Genomic DNA, 18,468 nt, shown 5'->3' on the forward strand with positions numbered 1-18,468 from the left:
TATTCCGGGCGCATGATTGGGACTGTTGTCGAGCTTGGGATTCGGAAAAGGTAGCTGAAGCTGCATGAGATATCTCGGAGCTGAGCTAAGGAATGAGGTGATGAAGCGATGGGCTGATGAGGGGTGGTTCCGGGAGGGGGAGGGATACGTTCGCTTCTGCTAGTGTAGGTACGATTGGCAAGGTCAGGAAAGATAGGAGAAAGGATGGCCATGCTTGGGCAGCAAAAATCAAGCTATCGGTAGAATAAGGTAGCTAGCTCGATGAGCTCTGGGAACTGGCAAAGAAGCTTCGGAGTGGCGGTCGCAAGTTTCCAAGCTTTTGTTGGTTGTCAAACGGTCGCGAGTTGGATGGTGGAGAGACGAAAGCTATCAAAGGTCACGTCGAGGACGGGAAGAGGAAGGATCGACCGGACCGTTGTGACTCTGGTCCATTGTTCCTACCTTACCGGTCCTTGGGTAGGCAGGTACTCACTACTCCGTATGTTCGCACCTTACCGCCGCTGAGGTGCTTTAGGTTGGCTGGACCTGGACCGCAGATTTTCCGAATGGAAGGCACCAACTCCCGTGGACCTCACTGGGGCGGCTCGGACTCGATGAGGGGCAGCTTCGACCTTACCTTGAGCCTTGAGGTACCTACCTTACTGTCGCCCTTGCCAACATCGTGCGCTAGGGTTCCGCACGTAAACTCGCACGTAAGGCACCTCACCTTGCCTTAAGGTGTCAACGTCGCCTTCGATCCTGGGAAGGCGCATTGCGGCCGACAATCTGTCGGTTGGAACTGGGGCCCGGGCATGGACGTCTTTGGGTCTTTGGGTCCTTGGGGCTCCGTTGATGCCTTGCCATTAATCATTGCCCACTACCAGTCCGTCCGTCCATAACGCCCACATCGAGCCGGATTTCTTTATCCAACGCTTTCTGTGCCGCTCTGCGCCTGGATTCCTACTGCGACCCTTTGGCTTGCACGCCGTTGCATTTTCTTCACGGCGCAATCGTATACTGCCTCCATACCTTTTCTGTCCAGAGAACTCGATGTCTATCACCTCTGCGCCGCATCCATAATTCAGCCAAGATGTAATTCAACATGGTGGAGAGAATCCCGCGGGAAGTGCCCGGCTCATCCTAAATGGCGGTATAAGTCTAAGTCATGACATTGCAGCACACTGCCCTACTTTTGGTCTTGGCCTATTTGGCGGAACCTTCACTTACACAGTACACTTCTACAGATATTTGGTAATGAATTGATTGGGGATGGATCACCTCAGCGACCGTGAAAATTGAGTTGGTCCCCACCGGAAGTGCCTGCCAGGCTCATTACCTAAGATGCCCATCGTCGCCTTGCGGCTTGCCAGAGTTTCCGTGATTCGAGGTGGCCGGCAATATGAAGGCAGGGGAGGGGGGGAAAGGGAGACAAGGGTCGGCGCTTAACCCAGTGGTATTTTTAGCAGCCGACTTCCGTCTCCCGGCTTGATCCCGTTGGCTGACCATCACACCGACGACATTTGAACAGGGGTCTCACCACACCAACTTCGTCCCAAAAAGAAATCAAGCTGTCAACGGCCGCGGCGACCCCATTTGTTCAAGCCTCGTTTGACCTAGACATCCAGCATGAACGCGGAAACGAACCGGATTGACCTCTGCCATGCAAGTCTAGGACTCCATACTTGAAATTCGCATCATCACTACCATGTACCAGCCCGTCGACGAAATCCAGTTTTCGATCTACATCACCAATGAAAATTTTTGCATTTTGTTATTGTTAACAGCTGTTTAGCCATGTTGGACATGAGAACCCAGGGGAGCGCCAGGACCAACGGCTCCCCGCTTTGCAAAGAGGGCAAAAGATCCATCACATCTCGTCACATACCGGTATTACTATCAAATCATCTTACTCGGCAGCGTTCTGCAGTCGAGATATTCTTTTGGCACAATCCGACAAGTGCTGCCATCTGCCACCTAGATATTCTAAGCTCCGGGTGCTACTCTGTACAACAGGTAGCGAGCTAAATGGGCGACCCGGATCCAAATTGGTACCCTGACATTGCACACTGGTCTCATCTGCAGCCTGATCCAACCAGTTGGTTCTGCCACTGTCATCTGAAGACATTGGATTGCACCGCTTCCCGGCCCAGCTGCGAACCATCTGGCACAGCTCGATTACACCCACTACAGTGTCCATTTGGTCGCACGACACACTGCAGTCCACCATGGCATCCTTGCCCTGAGGCGTTCACGACATAGCCCGATCCGCGATGCATTGCATTTCTTCCTATTCCATCACCACGGTTGTTGCATGGCATAGGGCGGCCCAGCAAGCCCCAGGATCGACGATCGCGGACTGTTCTCTCCTCACCAGACAGACACGTCTCCCGTTCTTGCTCTGGCAGAAGCAACACACCCACCCCACGGCTCTTCTCTCGGTTGGATGTCAGCCAACCCGCATCAGCCACGGACACTCATCGCACCTTACCTACTGTCAAGGCTATCAGTGGTGCTATCCTTCACTCACACTGCCTTGCTGCAAGTCATCAAACAGCTTCACGTAATCGACGACCGATTGTCAAACTAGCCTGCGCATGTCTTTACCGCCCGACGCGGCCGTCCAACTCAGCGGCCGAGAGAATCGAAGAAGTTGTCCGATCGGCAACAGCTTTGTTTATCCAGAGCCCTTCTCTAGCCCGGGTTTTACCAACTCTACACGGTTCAAGCTCTTGACAAAGCAAGAATTTTCCCGGTGTAAATACTGTGCAAAGGCGACATCGATCAGGCGATGCATCTGAACAACCTTGAGTGCTCTTCACGGGATCCGTAATCCAGCTGACGAGAATCGCACTACAGTTGTTCGGCCGTTGGAAGGATCCTGTCGAGCGGCCCGGAGCGAGGGATTCCTCGTGTTCCTGCGGACTAAGGCGTGTTTGCCATGCTCAACACATGGTCTTAACAAACCTCTTCGACAGCTTTCCACCAATGGCGCGTTTTACCTGCGGGCCGTAGCCTTGCTATCCGAGGAGTGGGCTACAACCTGGAATTTCTTGCCCTTTACCGGCACCTTTTCTTCTATCCGAGATCAAAGACAGATTTCGAGATGCACACACTAGATTCTTGAGGCAGTGCCTCGGTAGGAAGGCCGTGAAGGAGCCAAGCCGCTCCTGCTGCGTGGGGTAACACGCGACGCGGCTCTGGATACCCGCACTCCCTCTATCCACCGGATCACTGCTTGGCCTTCCCGTCACGCATATCCCATCACATCGCCAGACTCAGCCCCCATTACCCACCATGGGCGGCTAGAGTCACCAACTCTAGGACGCCACCTTCACACTGGAACCTATCATCTCTCACTCAACTGCCGGTCTCCAGGTTCTTCACGCCCTCGGATCCAAACTTGTCCATAACGAGCCACGCGCCTGGCGCCAAAATTAGCGCAGCCGACATACTCCATCTTGAAGACAAGTGTTTTCCTTTGCAGAGGCAACAACACTCAGCGCCCTAAGCTGCTGCCTTGTCGCTGGAGGTAACAGTATGCGCCATGCCCCGTATTCGAACGTCGGCTGTGTGTACCTGCTTGACAGCTGCGGACCCCATGATGCCATACACATCCGAAGGATCAGCTGTCGAAGCAGCTCTCACGATCCGTAGCGGAGCCTCTTTGCTCGCGGGCCCGAGCTGCAGCCATGCAGGTACCATGCTCGAGTCGGAGTGCGGCGAAACTTGGCCAGGTCACGATTCGGTATGCGGGATGCAAGGAACGAGTAGCCGCGTGAATATGCGAATCTACGCCATGCCTTCATGTCGAAACAGGACCCCAACGGAGAGCTGAACGAAACCGCAACGTTGAAACCTCGTGTTCGAAAATAAAGGATGCTCTCGACCTGGACAATGCACGAGTCTATTGCCTCTTTCGTCTACGGCCGCAAGGCCTTGACCTGTTCACATTAATGACACTACGAGGGGTTTGGAGTCTGGCCTAGAGGGGAAGAACGTTGAGCTTGACATGGTAGTGGTTGGTCCCATGGGGGGAAACGGCAAGGAGCGTTGCCGAACCATCCCCGTGGGCGGTGATCAGCAAGAAAGACTTTCACCCTTTGGTCTCTACCGCTTCCAACATGCTCCTTGGCGAGACGTGCAGTTGGAACGGGCGACCTGGCTTGCGGCCGAGAAACGCACATCCCGTTCGGCCCTGATAGGCTCACCCGCTAGGTTCGGGTGCGAGTGCGAAGGCCGTTGGAACCTTTGATCCGTCACCAGAGGGCAAGGACATGGAATACCGTGCCAACCTACACTCTTCTACTATCGCCACTTCGCGGCCCGGGTGCTTGACCCGTCCTCTACCTGGTTAATGATGTCCCGAAGGTAACCCCGGAATACTTGATGCTCCAACCAGGAAGGTAGGTCTCCCGGCGAACCATACCCTTGGCTTTCTATCATCACGCTAGTGCGAATCATGCGACGAACCGTGCCTTTGGATGAGGATCACATCCTGCCGTTCAGCGCCACGAACGTTGGCACGAATTTTGGCGCGGGGGATATTCAGCCTCACGATGCGCCTAGCGGCCTGGACGGGCCCATCCGCTAAAGATGACGGGTTAACGAGCTGCCAACGCCTCCCGTCCGTCTACTTGAAACAAAGACCTCTATCCCGTGAGTATGGGCACGCCCCCAACTGATCAGCCCAGAGGAGCTCTGCCGGAATGGATGCTACTATCACCCAACTGTGTTTACCCTGTGGTGAGACGATCAAGGACGACATTGCCACATACCACGCCCACGCCTCCCCATCTTGAAGGAAATCCACGATCCGGCAGCTCCCCGCGGGCGTCAAGGCAGACGCATGTCGGATGTGACGAACGGCCCTAAGCCGAGGGTGCCGTGGTAAGGCAGAAGCGTGAAAGCATCATCTCATTGTCGTCACATCATGTAAATCACCACCGTATGTGATGGGAACGTAGTCAAAAGTTCGCGGCGGTTAAATCTTGGGGGCCAGTAGAAAGTGTAAAACCACAATGGCACAGCACGGAGCAGGTGTCGGTCACCGCCCCGATTCGCGGGGTGTGCGCCTGTGAGGAGGTGGCCTTTGCTAGGTAAGTAGGTATGCGGGAGGGGGAAAAGGGTAAGAGCGGGAAGCAGCTCAACGGCCCAAGGTAGCTTTACGAGCCAGGTCCATCCCAGCATTAGAAGCTCTGGTCCAAAAGTTGGGATGATTTGCGAACCCCGGATCTTTTGCCCTGCGAGTATGACACGCATTTCCCCCTTCTAGAGTGCAAACGGAGCTTCGTGGCCACTTGAGACCTGAGCACCTGAGTATGGAGTTACCAGTGGCTTGGTGACCCATCAAGGCACATAGGTATCCTAGGTAGCCATCCATGTTGCCGGAACAAAGTCTCTGAACAGACAGTTTCTTCACTCAGGCTCATGATTTTCTGTAGTTCACAACCTCTCCTGCCCAAGCTAGGTAGTTCACGTGATTCAGGTAGATAGACAAGCACGCGGCCTGCCTCATGAGGAAGTTTCGGCAATTTGAGGTTTTCTTTTCGTGGAGGATAAGTTAGCTATGTGGCGATAGTAGCAGATCTCTATGCAATAAAATAACCAAAAGAGAGGGGGCTTTTGCCACAGAGTTGCCCTCTCAAGGTAACGTAACAAGACACTCTCAAAACGCCATTTCTCTTCCTTTTTCGACAACGAAGAGTGCCCAACAATAATAAGTACAACAACAGGTAGTTAGTCAAAACGTGGGGTTGCGTGGGCGCGTGTGTTCCAGCATCATTCTCTTGCGTTTTTGTGTAGACCATTCAAGTCCGTTCATTTTCCTCCTCGATCTCTCTTTCTCTCTCTCTCTCTCTCTCTCTCTCTCTCTCTCTCTCTCTCTCTCTCCCACTCGGTGCAATAGTAATTAGGTATGAGGGAGTATGATCTCGGTGAATTATGAGGTGCTCGCCGCGGCGGTAGACTGTTGAGGAACGACCCGGCCACGGGGGCTCTTACCGTCGCTCTCTGACTCATCGTCGCTGTTGCGACGGCTGGGGCTATCTTGGTCGCTTCGCTTGCTCTTGGTCATCTGTGCGTGGCGTTGTCAGCTAAGGTATCCAAAATGAAGTGTGCTTCGTGGTGGCATTTCCAATGGAGACGGGGATGAGGTAAAAATTACCCATGAGCGGACGCCACCGACGAGACCCAATGCGTAACCCGTGATAAAGTCATTGGACTGCGTCGCGGCGGGCGTGCCACCAGGCGTGGTCGGTATCTCGACGCTGAGGCGGGACTTGCTCGCGTTGGCGTTTGCGGCGGCCAGGAGGTCGCCGTTCTGGATGTAGGCGGTGCGAGCAGAGGGCGCTGGGGATTGCGGCCGGGAGGCGGGCCAGAACTGGCGCAGCTCGCGAGAGAGCTCCTGACCGGTAGTAGACCAGTTTGTGCGGATGTTATCGCGCAGCTCCTGGACGTGGCGCTTGAGGTCGAGCTCGTTCTTCTTGATCCAGCTGACGTTGAGCTCCTGGCGCGACGTACCGCGCTTGAACTGACGAGCAATGTACTTTTCGTAATCGCGCACGATCCTGGTCAAGGCAGCTGTTAGTAGTTGTTCATAGCCATAACTTCCAAGCAGCAATATAGAGACGAAACAGACGACGAGATAATCCGGAGGATTTAGACGTACTTGGTAATGATACCGGTCGTGCTGACACCTTCTGTGCGCTGAGTAACAAGGAACTTTCCAGCCTCCTTGATAGGCCTGTAGATGTCGTCGCCTTCGTCGGCACCGTAGGGCAGGTCATCGTGGGCGACGTAGTCGATCTTGTGCTCGTCGAGGAATTCGGGCGTGACAATCCATGGACAACTCTCAATAACCTCGTCCACCCACTTGCAATGCCGGACGGTCTCTGCGCGCTCGGCGCCGGAGAGGACCGTCAGACCCTTGCGCTTGTGCGTCTCGGCGTCACCAGTGACGCCGACGATGAGGTAGGTGTCGGGGAAAGCCTTCTTCGCCTGCTCAAGCTGGCGCATGTGACTGCGCGAGGGGCAAGAGAGTCAGTATGACCAAATTCCTTGCCGGAGGGGGGGGGGGGGAGACACGTTGGAAGCGAGCTCCATTGTCTTCCGCGACGTTTAGACTTACCCGAGATGGAAGAGATCAAAGACTCCGTCGGCGTACACCCTGACGGCCCGGCCAGTAGGAGGATCGTTGGTTCTGAAGCCCACGGGGTGGGTGAGCTTGCCAGTGGGCGGGGGCGGCATGGCCTCATCCTTCTCGTCCTCCTTTATCGAGACCTGCTTGCGGCTGTTCTTGCGGCCGACGCGCTCGGCAATGTCGACGCTGGCCTCGGTGGTGTCGCTGGGTTCACCAGGGTCGAGGGAGTGGTCCTGCGCGGCGGCGGCGGTCTGCAGGTTGTTGGCGCTCGTCTCGTGAGAACGCTCCGAGTTGGCACGTTGCCTCTTAGGAGGGTGGCCGGCGGATGTGGAGTCGTTCTTGCGGTGGCCGGCGATACGGCCGGACTCGGGAGCGGTGCTGTCACCCTCCTCGCCCGAGGCATCTCGCGACGAGGCCTGGAGGGCGGCGTCGACTGTGTCGGCGACGTCGGGCATGTTGGTGGGGTTTGTCGCGTTGGTGCGTTTCCGCTTGCCTGCTGCCGAGGAACCTGAGGGAGAAGACATGGTGTCTTTATTTGTGCGTAGTGTGTGTGAGGGGGCAGGTTGCGAGGTGGGAAGATGGTTTTGCTTGCTGGTGGTGGTGGTGAGGTAGTATGTGTCGTCAAGCAGCAGGCCTCTGGCGTCCTCCCGCGTGAACTTGCTAGTTGCGACTTAGGTAAGGAAGGGGGTTTGTATGGGTCGAGCGAGGTGTTCCCTGTAGATCGGCGTACTATGTCGTAGGGTATGGGAAAGTTGGATTTGCAGGCTGGTAGGTGTCTCGGCTCAGGAGAAGTTGGAGCTGGGTTTCTAGATTTCCCAAAGGTGTGGGTGTCGTGCCTTGGTTTAGAAATGTTAGGAGGGGTGGGTAAGGCAATGATGATGATGATGATGATTATGATGCCGTGGGCAAAAGACGGAAAGGCGAGGACGTGACAGGACAGGACAGACTAGATGGACAGACAGACGGGTCGGGGCAAGGGGGGAAGTAGACACGGCTTCTGTTTGGTGCAAAGTGCCAACGAAGCAGAGCTGCAGGATACCCGATGCTTGACGGGCAGGGCAATGGGACATGAAGGAGGAGGGAAGGCGTTAAGTTGGTAGTCGGTGTACACTTACGCGGTTATGGCAAGGCCAGTCCAGTCCAGTAGGAGGTGGTGCTCGGGTGATTGAGAGATTGCGAAGTCAAGAGGAGGCAGATGCGCATATGATGATACCCGACGGAAGCAGACCTGCAGCTAGTGGGGGAAGGAGCGTCTTGTCCGGTCGGCGGGACGCGGACCACGGGATTGAAACTTTTTTTAAGGTTGGCCCTGGCTGGTTATTGATGATGGATCGAGAGTGTCAATTGTGGTAGCTGAACTGCTGCGGTGTAGGACTTGAAGCTTCGTCAAGCGCGGGTAGATTGTCTGGTATCAAACAAGAGCTTCTTCTTTTTTGACTTGTGATTTTGAGCTTGAATCCTTGGTTTATTGGATAGCGCCCTTCCTTCGTATCTACTGAGTCTAGACCACAGTCGCGTGTCACGACTTGGGAAGATACCACGATGCTCATCGAGATTTGGCCATACACGAAACCACGCTTACAATTTCTACGCGACCATGCCACAGTGTTCCAGCACCAAAAAAGAACTCAGAAATATCTTAGTATGCACCCCTCCTATTTCCAACGCTGTGAAAGAATTCCGGGGCACGCATTTGTTCCCTGTCCGCGTCCATTGTTCGTTAGAGGAGCACGGGGCATGCCATACACAGCACAGGTAGGAGCAGGGGGGTCGAAGGTGACGGGATGGAGAGCAAGAACACCCCGATGGGAAATTTGCGGCTTGTGTTGTGGCTCCAAGCTTGTGCAGCTGGTGCTTTCTCCCTCATCTCCCCTGCACAGCTGGTCTTGCTGGACTTGGAGGCGGATTCTGTCGTAATTGCCAGCGTTGTGCAAGGAAGTGGCGTCATCGTGCTGTGTGGCTGAACTGAGCTATGCACTGCACAATTACGTCGAGGGAGGAGCCAGAAAGGACGTCGTGGCTTGGCTGACACCAGTCAATGTTCGAATACCAAATGGACGCAAAAAAATGCTTTTGCGGGTCAATTCTGCCCGGCAGGGATGACGAGTTTTGTTGGGGAGGATGTGGGTTCTTTCATGTGGAGGAAGGGGGAACGGCCGCACGGAGAAGGAGCTCTCTGTTCTGGGACTGGAAAGAATACGTACCGTTTCTGAAGCCAATGCTGCCAGTTGTCACTTCCACGGACGCCTGCCAAATGGGAGAGCCAAAAGGGATGCGACAAGTCGACACGTGGTGGTTCGGGTGAACCTCGGGTCGATCCGAGTTGCATCTGGCAACCTCTGAGCATGTAACCAACCTTTGCTGGCGGGAGCACCATTGCTGTAATATCGTAAACCATCGACGACGTCATGTTTACTACTCCAAGCATCGAAATGGGCAACTATGCGAGCAAGGTCTGTATATCAAAATGAACAGCAGAAGGTTAATGCGTCTCCATGTTCGACCCACCTGGCTGGGATATAACCGCTGCATGAATTGGTGACTGATTGGCAATCTTGGATGAGGTGAGGTATTTCGATTTGGCACGACTCTATTCCGTGACTTCGGCCCATGGAATGACTCCAGTCCAGGTCGGCGTAGAAACTGGGCGAAGTGGCACGGGCGGAGACAACCAGCCGGTCGAGTGATCGGTGACCGGAATGAGTGGATTTCCGGACGATCGCCGGTTGTGGAGCCACGCGGAGCACCAGTTCGGGTCAACATCCGGCAACACGCCGTATCCTACCAAGGCTATTCAGAATACGCCCACTCCCAGAATAGCTAGGCCATGCTTATCAGAGGTGCTTGAGTCCTAGGCATCGGCTTTGAGGGCGTACGGCCATAGCAAATCATTGGTGCAGCAATGTGTTGGCTACCGCGAGAGTTGTGTTACAGAGTCCGGTGCGCCTCGGCTCATCTCGGTATCTACAGATTTCGAATGCCCTCCCACACTCGCTAAAAAAATGTTCGTTATGCCTTTATCCCTCTCTCTCGAGATGGTACTCGTGAGAAACATATCACACTCATGAATCGTTCTACCTGCCGCCATTGCCTCATTCTGCTCCATTCCGTTGGCCATCAAGGTTCCCAGCGCTGAGATGGAGCCATCAGAAACATCCCGGACAGGGATCACGGCCATCGTCTCTGCCTATCATTGGCTTCACAGCTGTCTGTAGCTGGCCATCAAGGTTGACATAGCTGTAAGTGGAAGTCCCTTGTGACGAGGTGACTGAGGGAGGCAGGTTCGGGGCAAGAAGTAATGAGATGGCAAACAAAACCGCCCGAATCCCGCGAGAGTTGCCTCCCTTCGACTACCTCTCGCATTACATGCTGTTCACTGGCTTCTGACTCCATCTCACCATGACAGAAGCATTCATCCACGACGTTCTCATCATCGGCGCCGGCCCCTGCGGCCTAGCCGTTGCCTCCCGCCTATGTGAACACTCTCCCTCAGCCCTCTTCACAGACGAAGAACACCAGCGGTATCACTGGATCCGCAAGTACGGCCGCCGCATGCCCCTGAAGAACAGACGAAACGGCAACATCATTGAGAAGAGGACACCGGAACGCAGCCAGCGGTACTCGACGCTGGTCTTGGACGCCACGGGCGACGAGTGGATGAACCGCTGGAACCGTCTCTTCAAGACGTTCGACATCACTCACCTCCGGAGCCCCATGTTCTTCCACGTTGACCCGAGTGATCGCGACGCCCTGCTCGCCAGAGCTCACGAGAGGAACCAGGAAAATGAGTTACAGGAGCTTCGGGCGTGCGTCGGAAAAGAGATTAGCAAGCATTTGCGCAAGGCGAGGCTCAAGTCACGAAACCCAAAGTAAGCAGCAACACCTCGCTCCTTGCACCTGTATCTCTGTACAACCGATGTTAACATGGCTTTCTCACAGACAACACGCCGTCGTTGAAGTCGACGAACGAGACCGCAAAGATTACTTCACGCCTCCCACAAACCTCTTCGCCAACCACTGCGAATGCATCGTCGACCGCTACGGCCTCCGCGAAGGCCTCATCCAAAACGAAAAGGTGGAGGATATCCAATACCGCACCGTCAAGCAAGTCTCCCCAGACGCAAACCTCTTTGCCGTTCACACAAACAAGGGAACGCACTACGCGAGAACAGTCGTCCTGGCCGTCGGCCCAGCCAACGCGCCCACGATCCCTCCCGTCCTAGGCCTCAGCAGTGAACCGGGTTGCGCGGCGCCGCCTCAGGTCTGCCACAGCATGCAGATCCAAAAGTTCCCCGACCCGGTCGTGCAGGCCAAGATCTCCGCAAAGAAGACGACAAACGTCCTTGTCGTGGGCGGCGGGTTGACGTCGGCGCAGTTGTCTGACCTGGCTATCCGGCGCGGCGTGACTAAAGTCTGGCACCTCATGCGCGGCCCTTGCAAAGTGAAGCCGTTTGATATCGACCTCGCGTGGATGGGCAAATTCCGCAACGTGGAGCAGGCGTACTTTTGGTCCGCGGACTCGGATGAAGAGAGGCTGCAGCAGATTCAGAGCGCCCGGGGCGGAGGCAGCATCACGCCGCCATACCAGAAGCGGTTGAAGCAGCATATCGCAAAGGGCAGCTTGCGTCTCTTGACGAACACCAAACTATCCGAGGCTCATTTTGACGAGGAGAAGAAGGTGTGGAACGTCAAGACGGAGCCGCCGGCTGCTGATGGTGACCTGCCGGGTATGGACTTCATTTACTTTGCTACGGGCGTGCAGACGGATTATGCGAGCTTGCCGTACTTGCAGACGATGCTACGTGAGCATCCCATCCACGGCCACGGAGGCTTGCCGTGCATCGACGACGACCTGAAATGGTCAAAAGACGTGCCGCTGTTTTTGTCGGGAAGACTTGCCGCGCTACGTCTGGGACCCGGCGCGGCTAATCTCGCGGGCGCCCGGGCGGGTGCTGAGAGGATTGCGTGGGCTATCGAGGATATTCTTCCGGATCGGACTGGTGATGTACCGGGGGGGTCTGACATGAGTGATGAGAAGATGAGGTTCGTGACGGGTAGGGGGAACAGATTTGATAGCTTGATTACAGCGGGGGATGGTGATTGGTAGTAGCCTTGATGACAATTGAACGAGACAAAGATGAACAATACCTCAAGAGAGTACTTTAAGGCCATGATGGTTCCTTTAACCTCTCGATCTTTCTTCTAGCCTCAGGTGTCGAAACATGGAGTCCGTCATTCATTGAGATTATCTAGAGGGGAGCAAGCATTTGCTGGGTATGAACCAAAGGCTGCGAAATAGGCCGAATGGCCATTACAAGAGTTCTTGGAGCGACCTCATCTGGCGTCCGATACTATCAAATTCGGGTATGGCCACGTACTATAAGAAAAAAACCAAGACTGGCGTCTGGGAATGTTAGAAGTACAAACACGTTCGCTCATTCGGCTTTTTGGCTTGCTTGGGAGCAGAGTCCTCAAGTTTGGCCGCGACTCAACTGAAGGAACATTCCGGCCAAGACGGCTCGTTCGAATTACAAGTATGCCCTCCACTTAACCCTTTTTCTTATCAACACCACGCGTCTTACCATCTTCCTGGGCTTCTGAGGTAAATCACATGGAGAATACGTTAGGGAAAACAGGTTGAAGAGGCAGAGTGTGGTGATATCTTCGGTGGTAGAGACACAATCTTGCTGAAGACAGAAAGGCATATGGGGCACATCTTCATATCTTGGGGGAGTGCAGATCCCTCAATCAAGACCTTCGTATCCCTTGTGGTATAATTGTGGCGATTAGCTTCATTTGACTTTTAGCAAGTATTCATACTCATCAGGCCTGTCTCAACTGATCCGTGCGGTGTTGTTTGTCTGTCTATCCATAAACCATGTACTCCCTGTAACTCTTTGCGGCGTCAAGACAATGCCTAATGTCTATCTCCTATAGTTTTAGGACATTGGAAAGAAAAATTGGATACCACACTGCTGAACGTCACAAGTACGCCGTGTCTTGATTGACGGAACCCAATTGACATATCATCTCCGAATACGTGTTGCTGTTAGGTGGACTTTTGGCAAACAGCCACAGGTCTAACAGTTTCATAAACACTTGGAGAGTACGAGCATGCTGAAAGGCATTCAAGCACCACTCAGACTTATCTCACCAATGGAAGAAAGCCTGCCTCAATTACCAGTCAGGACATCAGTGAGCAACATCGCTGCCTCCAGTCTGTTATACGGACTGACATAAAGTCGAATAAATGACCTGTGACTAAGCTCCCACCATATAGGAACAACGACGTTGACCGAAAGTCCGCTTCAGTTATCTGTCGGCATTGGTCACCGGCCCGAAGTATGGTGCGGAGTCCCGGACTTCTCGGACCCGGGTACATACGACATCTCCTCGATATTCGTCATCTTCCGGACCAAGCCATGTTACACCATGTCTTTGGCTATTGATGCCAGATGGCGCGTTCATAATCAAATAATCTTCAGCTATCGCAGCCCTAGTCTCCGTAAACATGCCGCGCAAGACCTACCATTCCGCCGGTTCCGCCCTATTGGCTTCATTGACGTTCAGGTCGACTTACTCCACTCGTATCCCATTTGACCCGAAGTGTGCTTAGTGAGATTCAAACTTTCCATCTTTCATCTACACCACCATCTGCCGAGGTCCCAGATACACCAATGCGATAAAAGGTACCCGCGTGGCTGTGAATTAGTCTAGAACTCAATCCCGTTATCTCACTAATTTCGATATGTTCCTGGCTTGGCGAGAGGAGCTCATCTATCCGTACCGATGGCCAACATTGGTGGCGAGTAGAAAGCACTCGAAAATAGAATCGCGCCATGTTTGGACGAAATAAGATATCCGGTATATCTGACATTGTTTCCAAGGCCACCAATAGTCCGAGGATCTAGGTACCATCAGGTACAGCACCAGATAGACCGCAGCGATTCCCCACCTCGTGTTTACAATTAGACGTATACCACACCATCGCACCACCTAATATGTTCCTTCACGCTTCATCTCTCTGGAACACCTACCACAGAGGGGCTTTCGCCAAGAGATCCAACATGAGCCCATGCGTCGAGCCCGCTTACCTCATCCCGAAAGCGAGAACAGAAACAACCGACGTTCGGTTCATCCGGAGACACCGACCTTGGATCTTTATTCTTCCCCGGTCTCATCCAAGACCGTAGGCGAAGAGAAGGAGTGGAGAGAGAGAGGAAGAGGTGGAGGCCGCGTCTTCAATGCTATACTATCACCCGGGTTTCCCGCTTCGCGCGGACTCCCTCTCGCTGGTCCCCCCCATCGGGCCGGTATGTGACAAGGTATGGCCGTTCTGCAACCATTCCTCCAAGGATGCTTCGATATACTTTCTTAGACCTCACCTTGCCCTGGACCTGAGTCGAGTGCCTGGTTTTCTCTGGGCCCTTCCTCCTCTCCTCCCACTCCCACTTCGACTCCACCTCCACCTCCCGCCCCAGAGCCGCGCGCGCGGCCGCTGCGGCCCCCAACTTAATACCAAAGGCTTCTCCCACCGGCGAAAAGCTGCCATCTAGAGCTCGTATACCAGTTCCAGTCACCGGTACGAATAAACCACCAGTGACTGCAGTCCGTATTTCGGGGCGTTTCTATGGAACACAACGGCGAGCCGTCTTCCGTCGTTCTTTCTCCACGGGCAATACCTAGTTTCTGCCATGTGACAGAGGGAGCCTCGCCGGGGTCGGCCCTACCCACAACACGGATAGGTGGCGTTCTAGACCTGGAGAACGGGCGGAAGTGCGAGGTCATCGGAGGAGTTACGCGGAGAAGATGGAGGGGTCGGGAGAGTCATGGCATGCACTGTGAATCCGGGGCAAACTCGAGTTCCCTCTTCCTTTTTGCTCGAAATGCGAGGCTCACGAACCAGACCATTTTGTCATTTTCCGCCTTTGCGACGAACGCCTCGTCGAACTAATTAGTCAACTCCATGGGGAGCCTCACTCATGCTACGCTATGAATCTCATGCTGATGAATATCGACGTTTCTCGGCTATATAGCTGTTCTTAATGAGGCGGTTCAAAGCACATCAAGTGGGTGGTTCATGAGTTTTGTGTGGAATAAAGTGTTCTCTTTTTGCCACTCAGTCGCTGACTGACACATTCGCTATCTGCCCATAAAACACCAAAACCTAGATCCCTGGGCCCCAAGCTCATCCAATTTACCCCAGACGCCGTCGCAATATCTCGCCATCCTCAAGAGTTTGAGTATGTGAATATGTGAGTCCTTGTTTAGAACACTGCTCTGAAAATGTTGAAAAAGAGCGATGATTTTGCGCTCTATATACAAAAAAGATGTTTTTGTTCATTCGACACTTTCGTCCACGAAACCTTTGCCAGCGCTCTTTTTGCGTAGTGTGTTGTTTCTCTCCCGCGGAATGACGATCCTGTTTCTCATCTTGCAAAGAAGAATCAAACGCTTTGTGTGGGTTGTGAACCGTAAAATCCCCCGGCTGGTATAACCTCCCAATCCGTACTGTGTCGTCGTAGTCTCTCTCGATATGTACACTCTATGTAGCCAGGTTGTTTGTAAATGCAAAAGAAAAGGGGTGAGTGTAACAACATGAAGAAACAAACTTTTGCAAGCCAGGGCCAAAGAGAACCTTACGGCATTGCAACACGCTTTCCGCTTGTCATCTCGATGACGGCAAAACTTTCATCGACAGTTCAATGCCTGATAACAATATCAAAAATTCCAAGGCGCGCTTTAATTTCGCTCAATCGGGTTCTCCCACTTGATCGGGTGCAGCAGCATGCTGCGCATGCACAAGCGACCAGAGCTGTCCTTGTGAGACTCTTCATCTTGGCCCCCGCGTAATGTGCCCTCGCCGGCACGGCCGCCGTTACCGCCACGGCCGTCCATCTGGGGGTAACCGAGCCATCGGCGCCAGAGGAGTCCGGCAAACTCTGAGTTGTAGTACCAGCTGGTACCCTTGTGGTTGTGCTCGTTCTTGAGGTCAAAGGGGCTGCCGTGACCTCCTGTAGTGCCATCGCGGCCGCCGTTGAAGGCCTTCTCGATGGTGTTAAAGGGGTACCATGCTCTATCCAGGAACACTGGGTGGGGTGCGTAAGCCGCCTTGAAGCCGTGGTGGAGAGCCATGCTGGCGGGGAACATTTCCGAGAACATGCTGTGGTGCAGACGCCACATCTCCTCATGCATGGCGGCCAAGAGCCGGCGAGATAGTCGTGAAGCTGTGACAATGGAGCATCGGCGTGGTGGCGGAGCAAAGACCATTTCGTAGCCAGTGACATCCTTGGCGAAAACCCAGCCGGATTCATCGGCGTCGAAGAGGGGATTCAATGTGATGAGGTCGGCTTCCTCACCAACACCACACTCGTCGGGGTTGCCACCGCGGGCGCAGGAAGCGGGCAGAATGGAATGGCCAGCCTCCTCGCTCTTCAGCGACATGCGACCGGGGAAAATTTGGGGGCCCAGGATGGCGCGGCGGCCAGATGCGTTGAGCTCTCTCTCGACGACACTGGCGAATTCGTTCCATGAACCGTGCTCGGCGGGGATGTAGTACTTGGATGATCGCTCCCAGAGAAGGGTGCGAGTCTGTTGCTTAGCCCAGGACCCCAGGCGGTCGAGCAATTCGTAGTATGAGCCAATGTAGCGCATATCCATCTCCCAGTTCCAGAAGTGGGCGTATTCCGGGTGCTGAAGGGCGAAGACCTGGAGGGGCATCTGGGCGCTGCGGTAAACTCCGTGAATGTCTCCATTCGAGGGATTCTCAATGGCGTCGGCGAAGTGACCCGGGTAATAAAGCTTCATCTCGGCCTCCGACCATAGAGTACAGAGCGAGTGGAATTCGGTGGGAACGTTGGCATCGAGGATACTCTGCACTACTGAGGGGTCCGACCAGATGGCAGCCTCGTTATCCTTCACATGGAGAAGAAAATGAACGCTGTACTCGCCACCAGACTTGAGGGAGAGCTCGGAGATCATCGCGCGGAAGTTGACAATGGCGAGCTGTGTCCACTCGAATCCTACGTAGGTGCGGACGACAACGGCAATTCGATCAATCTGCTTGACTCCGGTCTCGTTTGTTTCGGGCTCACTGTAAATCGAGTCGTACGTGCTCTGCTTGGTGCCATTGTTGAAGCGGGCGCTGTTGCGTTCGATACATCGATCTTGCGCGACACCCCAGTCAACACGGCTGTAATCGATCTTGCCAGTCTTGGTCCAAACAATGTCAGCTCCCTCTTGTTCCGTATCTTGACCTTGAGAAGTGCCTCCCTCGCGAATGTCGTAACCAAGTCCGTAGGGGCCGTAGCGGCCGAATCGATCGAAACAAACGTCATTGCGTAGGCCGAGCACGGTGTGGGAGCCGATGGCCGGATCGGGCTGGTTTTGGGGGACACCATCAAATGCCCAAATGTCGGGGACTGCGATCTTGTCTTCCTCATCGACAAAACATTCCTTGACAGGGTGGTAATCTTTCTGATACTCAGTAGACGCGTAGTTTGGGTGAGCTGCGTAAGGGGTGGGAGTAGGAGGGGTATCATGGTAAATCGGCACGGTGGTGACGGGTGCCGGAAAAGAGTTGTTGGGATATTCAGGTGTGTGATTGGCAATGGGAACGATAGACTTCAGACCATTGAAGTAGCCATTGAGACTTTATAGCATTAGCGGGTTGCTCACAACTCTTAGAAATCGACATGGCACTCACTGCTTGAACTTGAGCCATGGCGGCATGTCACTGTCGATAATGAGATCTTCCTCTGGTGGCGCCGGCCTTCCCTGCTTCTTTGGGTCACCGCCCATTCCACCTATTCTGTAATCATCTCCTAGAATCTTTCCATCTCGGGTGTATAGTGGCGTGTTCAGGTACGCGAGCGCGATCAGCATAGAAATTGTCACCGTCCATATCACAACCCTGCGATACAGGCAATGGCCTAGTATCGCACGCACCCGGAGTTTCGGTTGTGGGATCGTAGTGGCTGGCGCGGGGAGAAAGAACTCCCCCTTCTCCTGTCCTGGGGTTGACTGAAATAATGAGTTTGAGCGGGATGAACGGGTGCTGGACCGGCTGCTGCTGATGGATCGTGTCGTGCTGGTGAGTAGAGAGTGTGCTCGCTCCATGATTGCCGGAGTGAGTAGTTGGGTAATTGGGTATCACAAAAACATCTGGTGATGGAAACTTGGCCTAGCAGAAAAAAAAAAGATCGAATGCAAGAAGGAGTGCGAGGGAAGGGGAGCAGCGAAGGTTAATACTATAAAGAAGGGAACAAAATTGTGCGAGTGACGTTTTTGCTTCCATGTCCAGACACCGGCTCAGACCTTACTTTTCAAACAAGCCAACTCCCTGCACAGAG

General features: G+C 54.1%; 4 protein-coding genes across 4 annotated transcripts, besides 1 other annotated feature; 2 read left to right on the top strand and 2 right to left on the bottom strand.

Annotated features, from left to right (window-relative positions):
* The first annotated feature begins 791 nt into the window (after positions 1–791).
* Positions 792–878: a sequence feature (Short protein (CTAM01_03602, KAK1506267.1) was converted to a misc_feature.).
* Positions 879–3,523: 2,645 nt separating this feature from the next.
* CTAM01_03603 (uncharacterized protein) lies at positions 3,524–3,852 on the top strand (the record flags this gene model as incomplete). Its single annotated transcript, XM_060519637.1, has 2 exons — positions 3,524–3,724; positions 3,796–3,852. The coding sequence occupies 2 exons, from the start codon at positions 3,524–3,526 to the stop codon at positions 3,850–3,852; spliced, it is 258 nt and encodes an 85-aa protein (XP_060385843.1).
* A 2,065-nt stretch (positions 3,853–5,917) lies between these two features.
* On the bottom strand, positions 5,918–7,641 carry CTAM01_03604 (cytidylyltransferase; the record flags this gene model as incomplete). The annotated part of the gene is made up of 4 exons (XM_060519638.1): positions 5,918–6,052; positions 6,143–6,545; positions 6,647–6,997; positions 7,106–7,641. The coding sequence occupies 4 exons, from the start codon at positions 7,639–7,641 to the stop codon at positions 5,918–5,920; spliced, it is 1,425 nt and encodes a 474-aa protein (XP_060385844.1).
* Positions 7,642–10,516: 2,875 nt separating this feature from the next.
* Positions 10,517–12,360, top strand: CTAM01_03605 (FAD binding domain-containing protein; the record flags this gene model as incomplete). The annotated part of the gene is made up of 3 exons (XM_060519639.1): positions 10,517–10,986; positions 11,057–12,160; positions 12,324–12,360. The coding sequence occupies 3 exons, from the start codon at positions 10,517–10,519 to the stop codon at positions 12,358–12,360; spliced, it is 1,611 nt and encodes a 536-aa protein (XP_060385845.1).
* A 3,499-nt stretch (positions 12,361–15,859) lies between these two features.
* On the bottom strand, positions 15,860–18,235 carry CTAM01_03606 (uncharacterized protein; the record flags this gene model as incomplete). Its single annotated transcript, XM_060519640.1, has 2 exons — positions 15,860–17,768; positions 17,823–18,235. 2 exons carry the CDS (start codon positions 18,233–18,235, stop codon positions 15,860–15,862), a joined length of 2,322 nt encoding a protein of 773 aa, XP_060385846.1.
* Between the last annotated feature and the right edge of the window lie 233 nt (positions 18,236–18,468).

This window comes from Colletotrichum tamarilloi (genome assembly GCF_030869305.1).
Source record: "Colletotrichum tamarilloi strain Tom-12 chromosome Unknown Scaffold_8.1, whole genome shotgun sequence".
NCBI classification, from domain to species: Eukaryota; Fungi; Ascomycota; class Sordariomycetes; order Glomerellales; family Glomerellaceae; genus Colletotrichum; species Colletotrichum tamarilloi.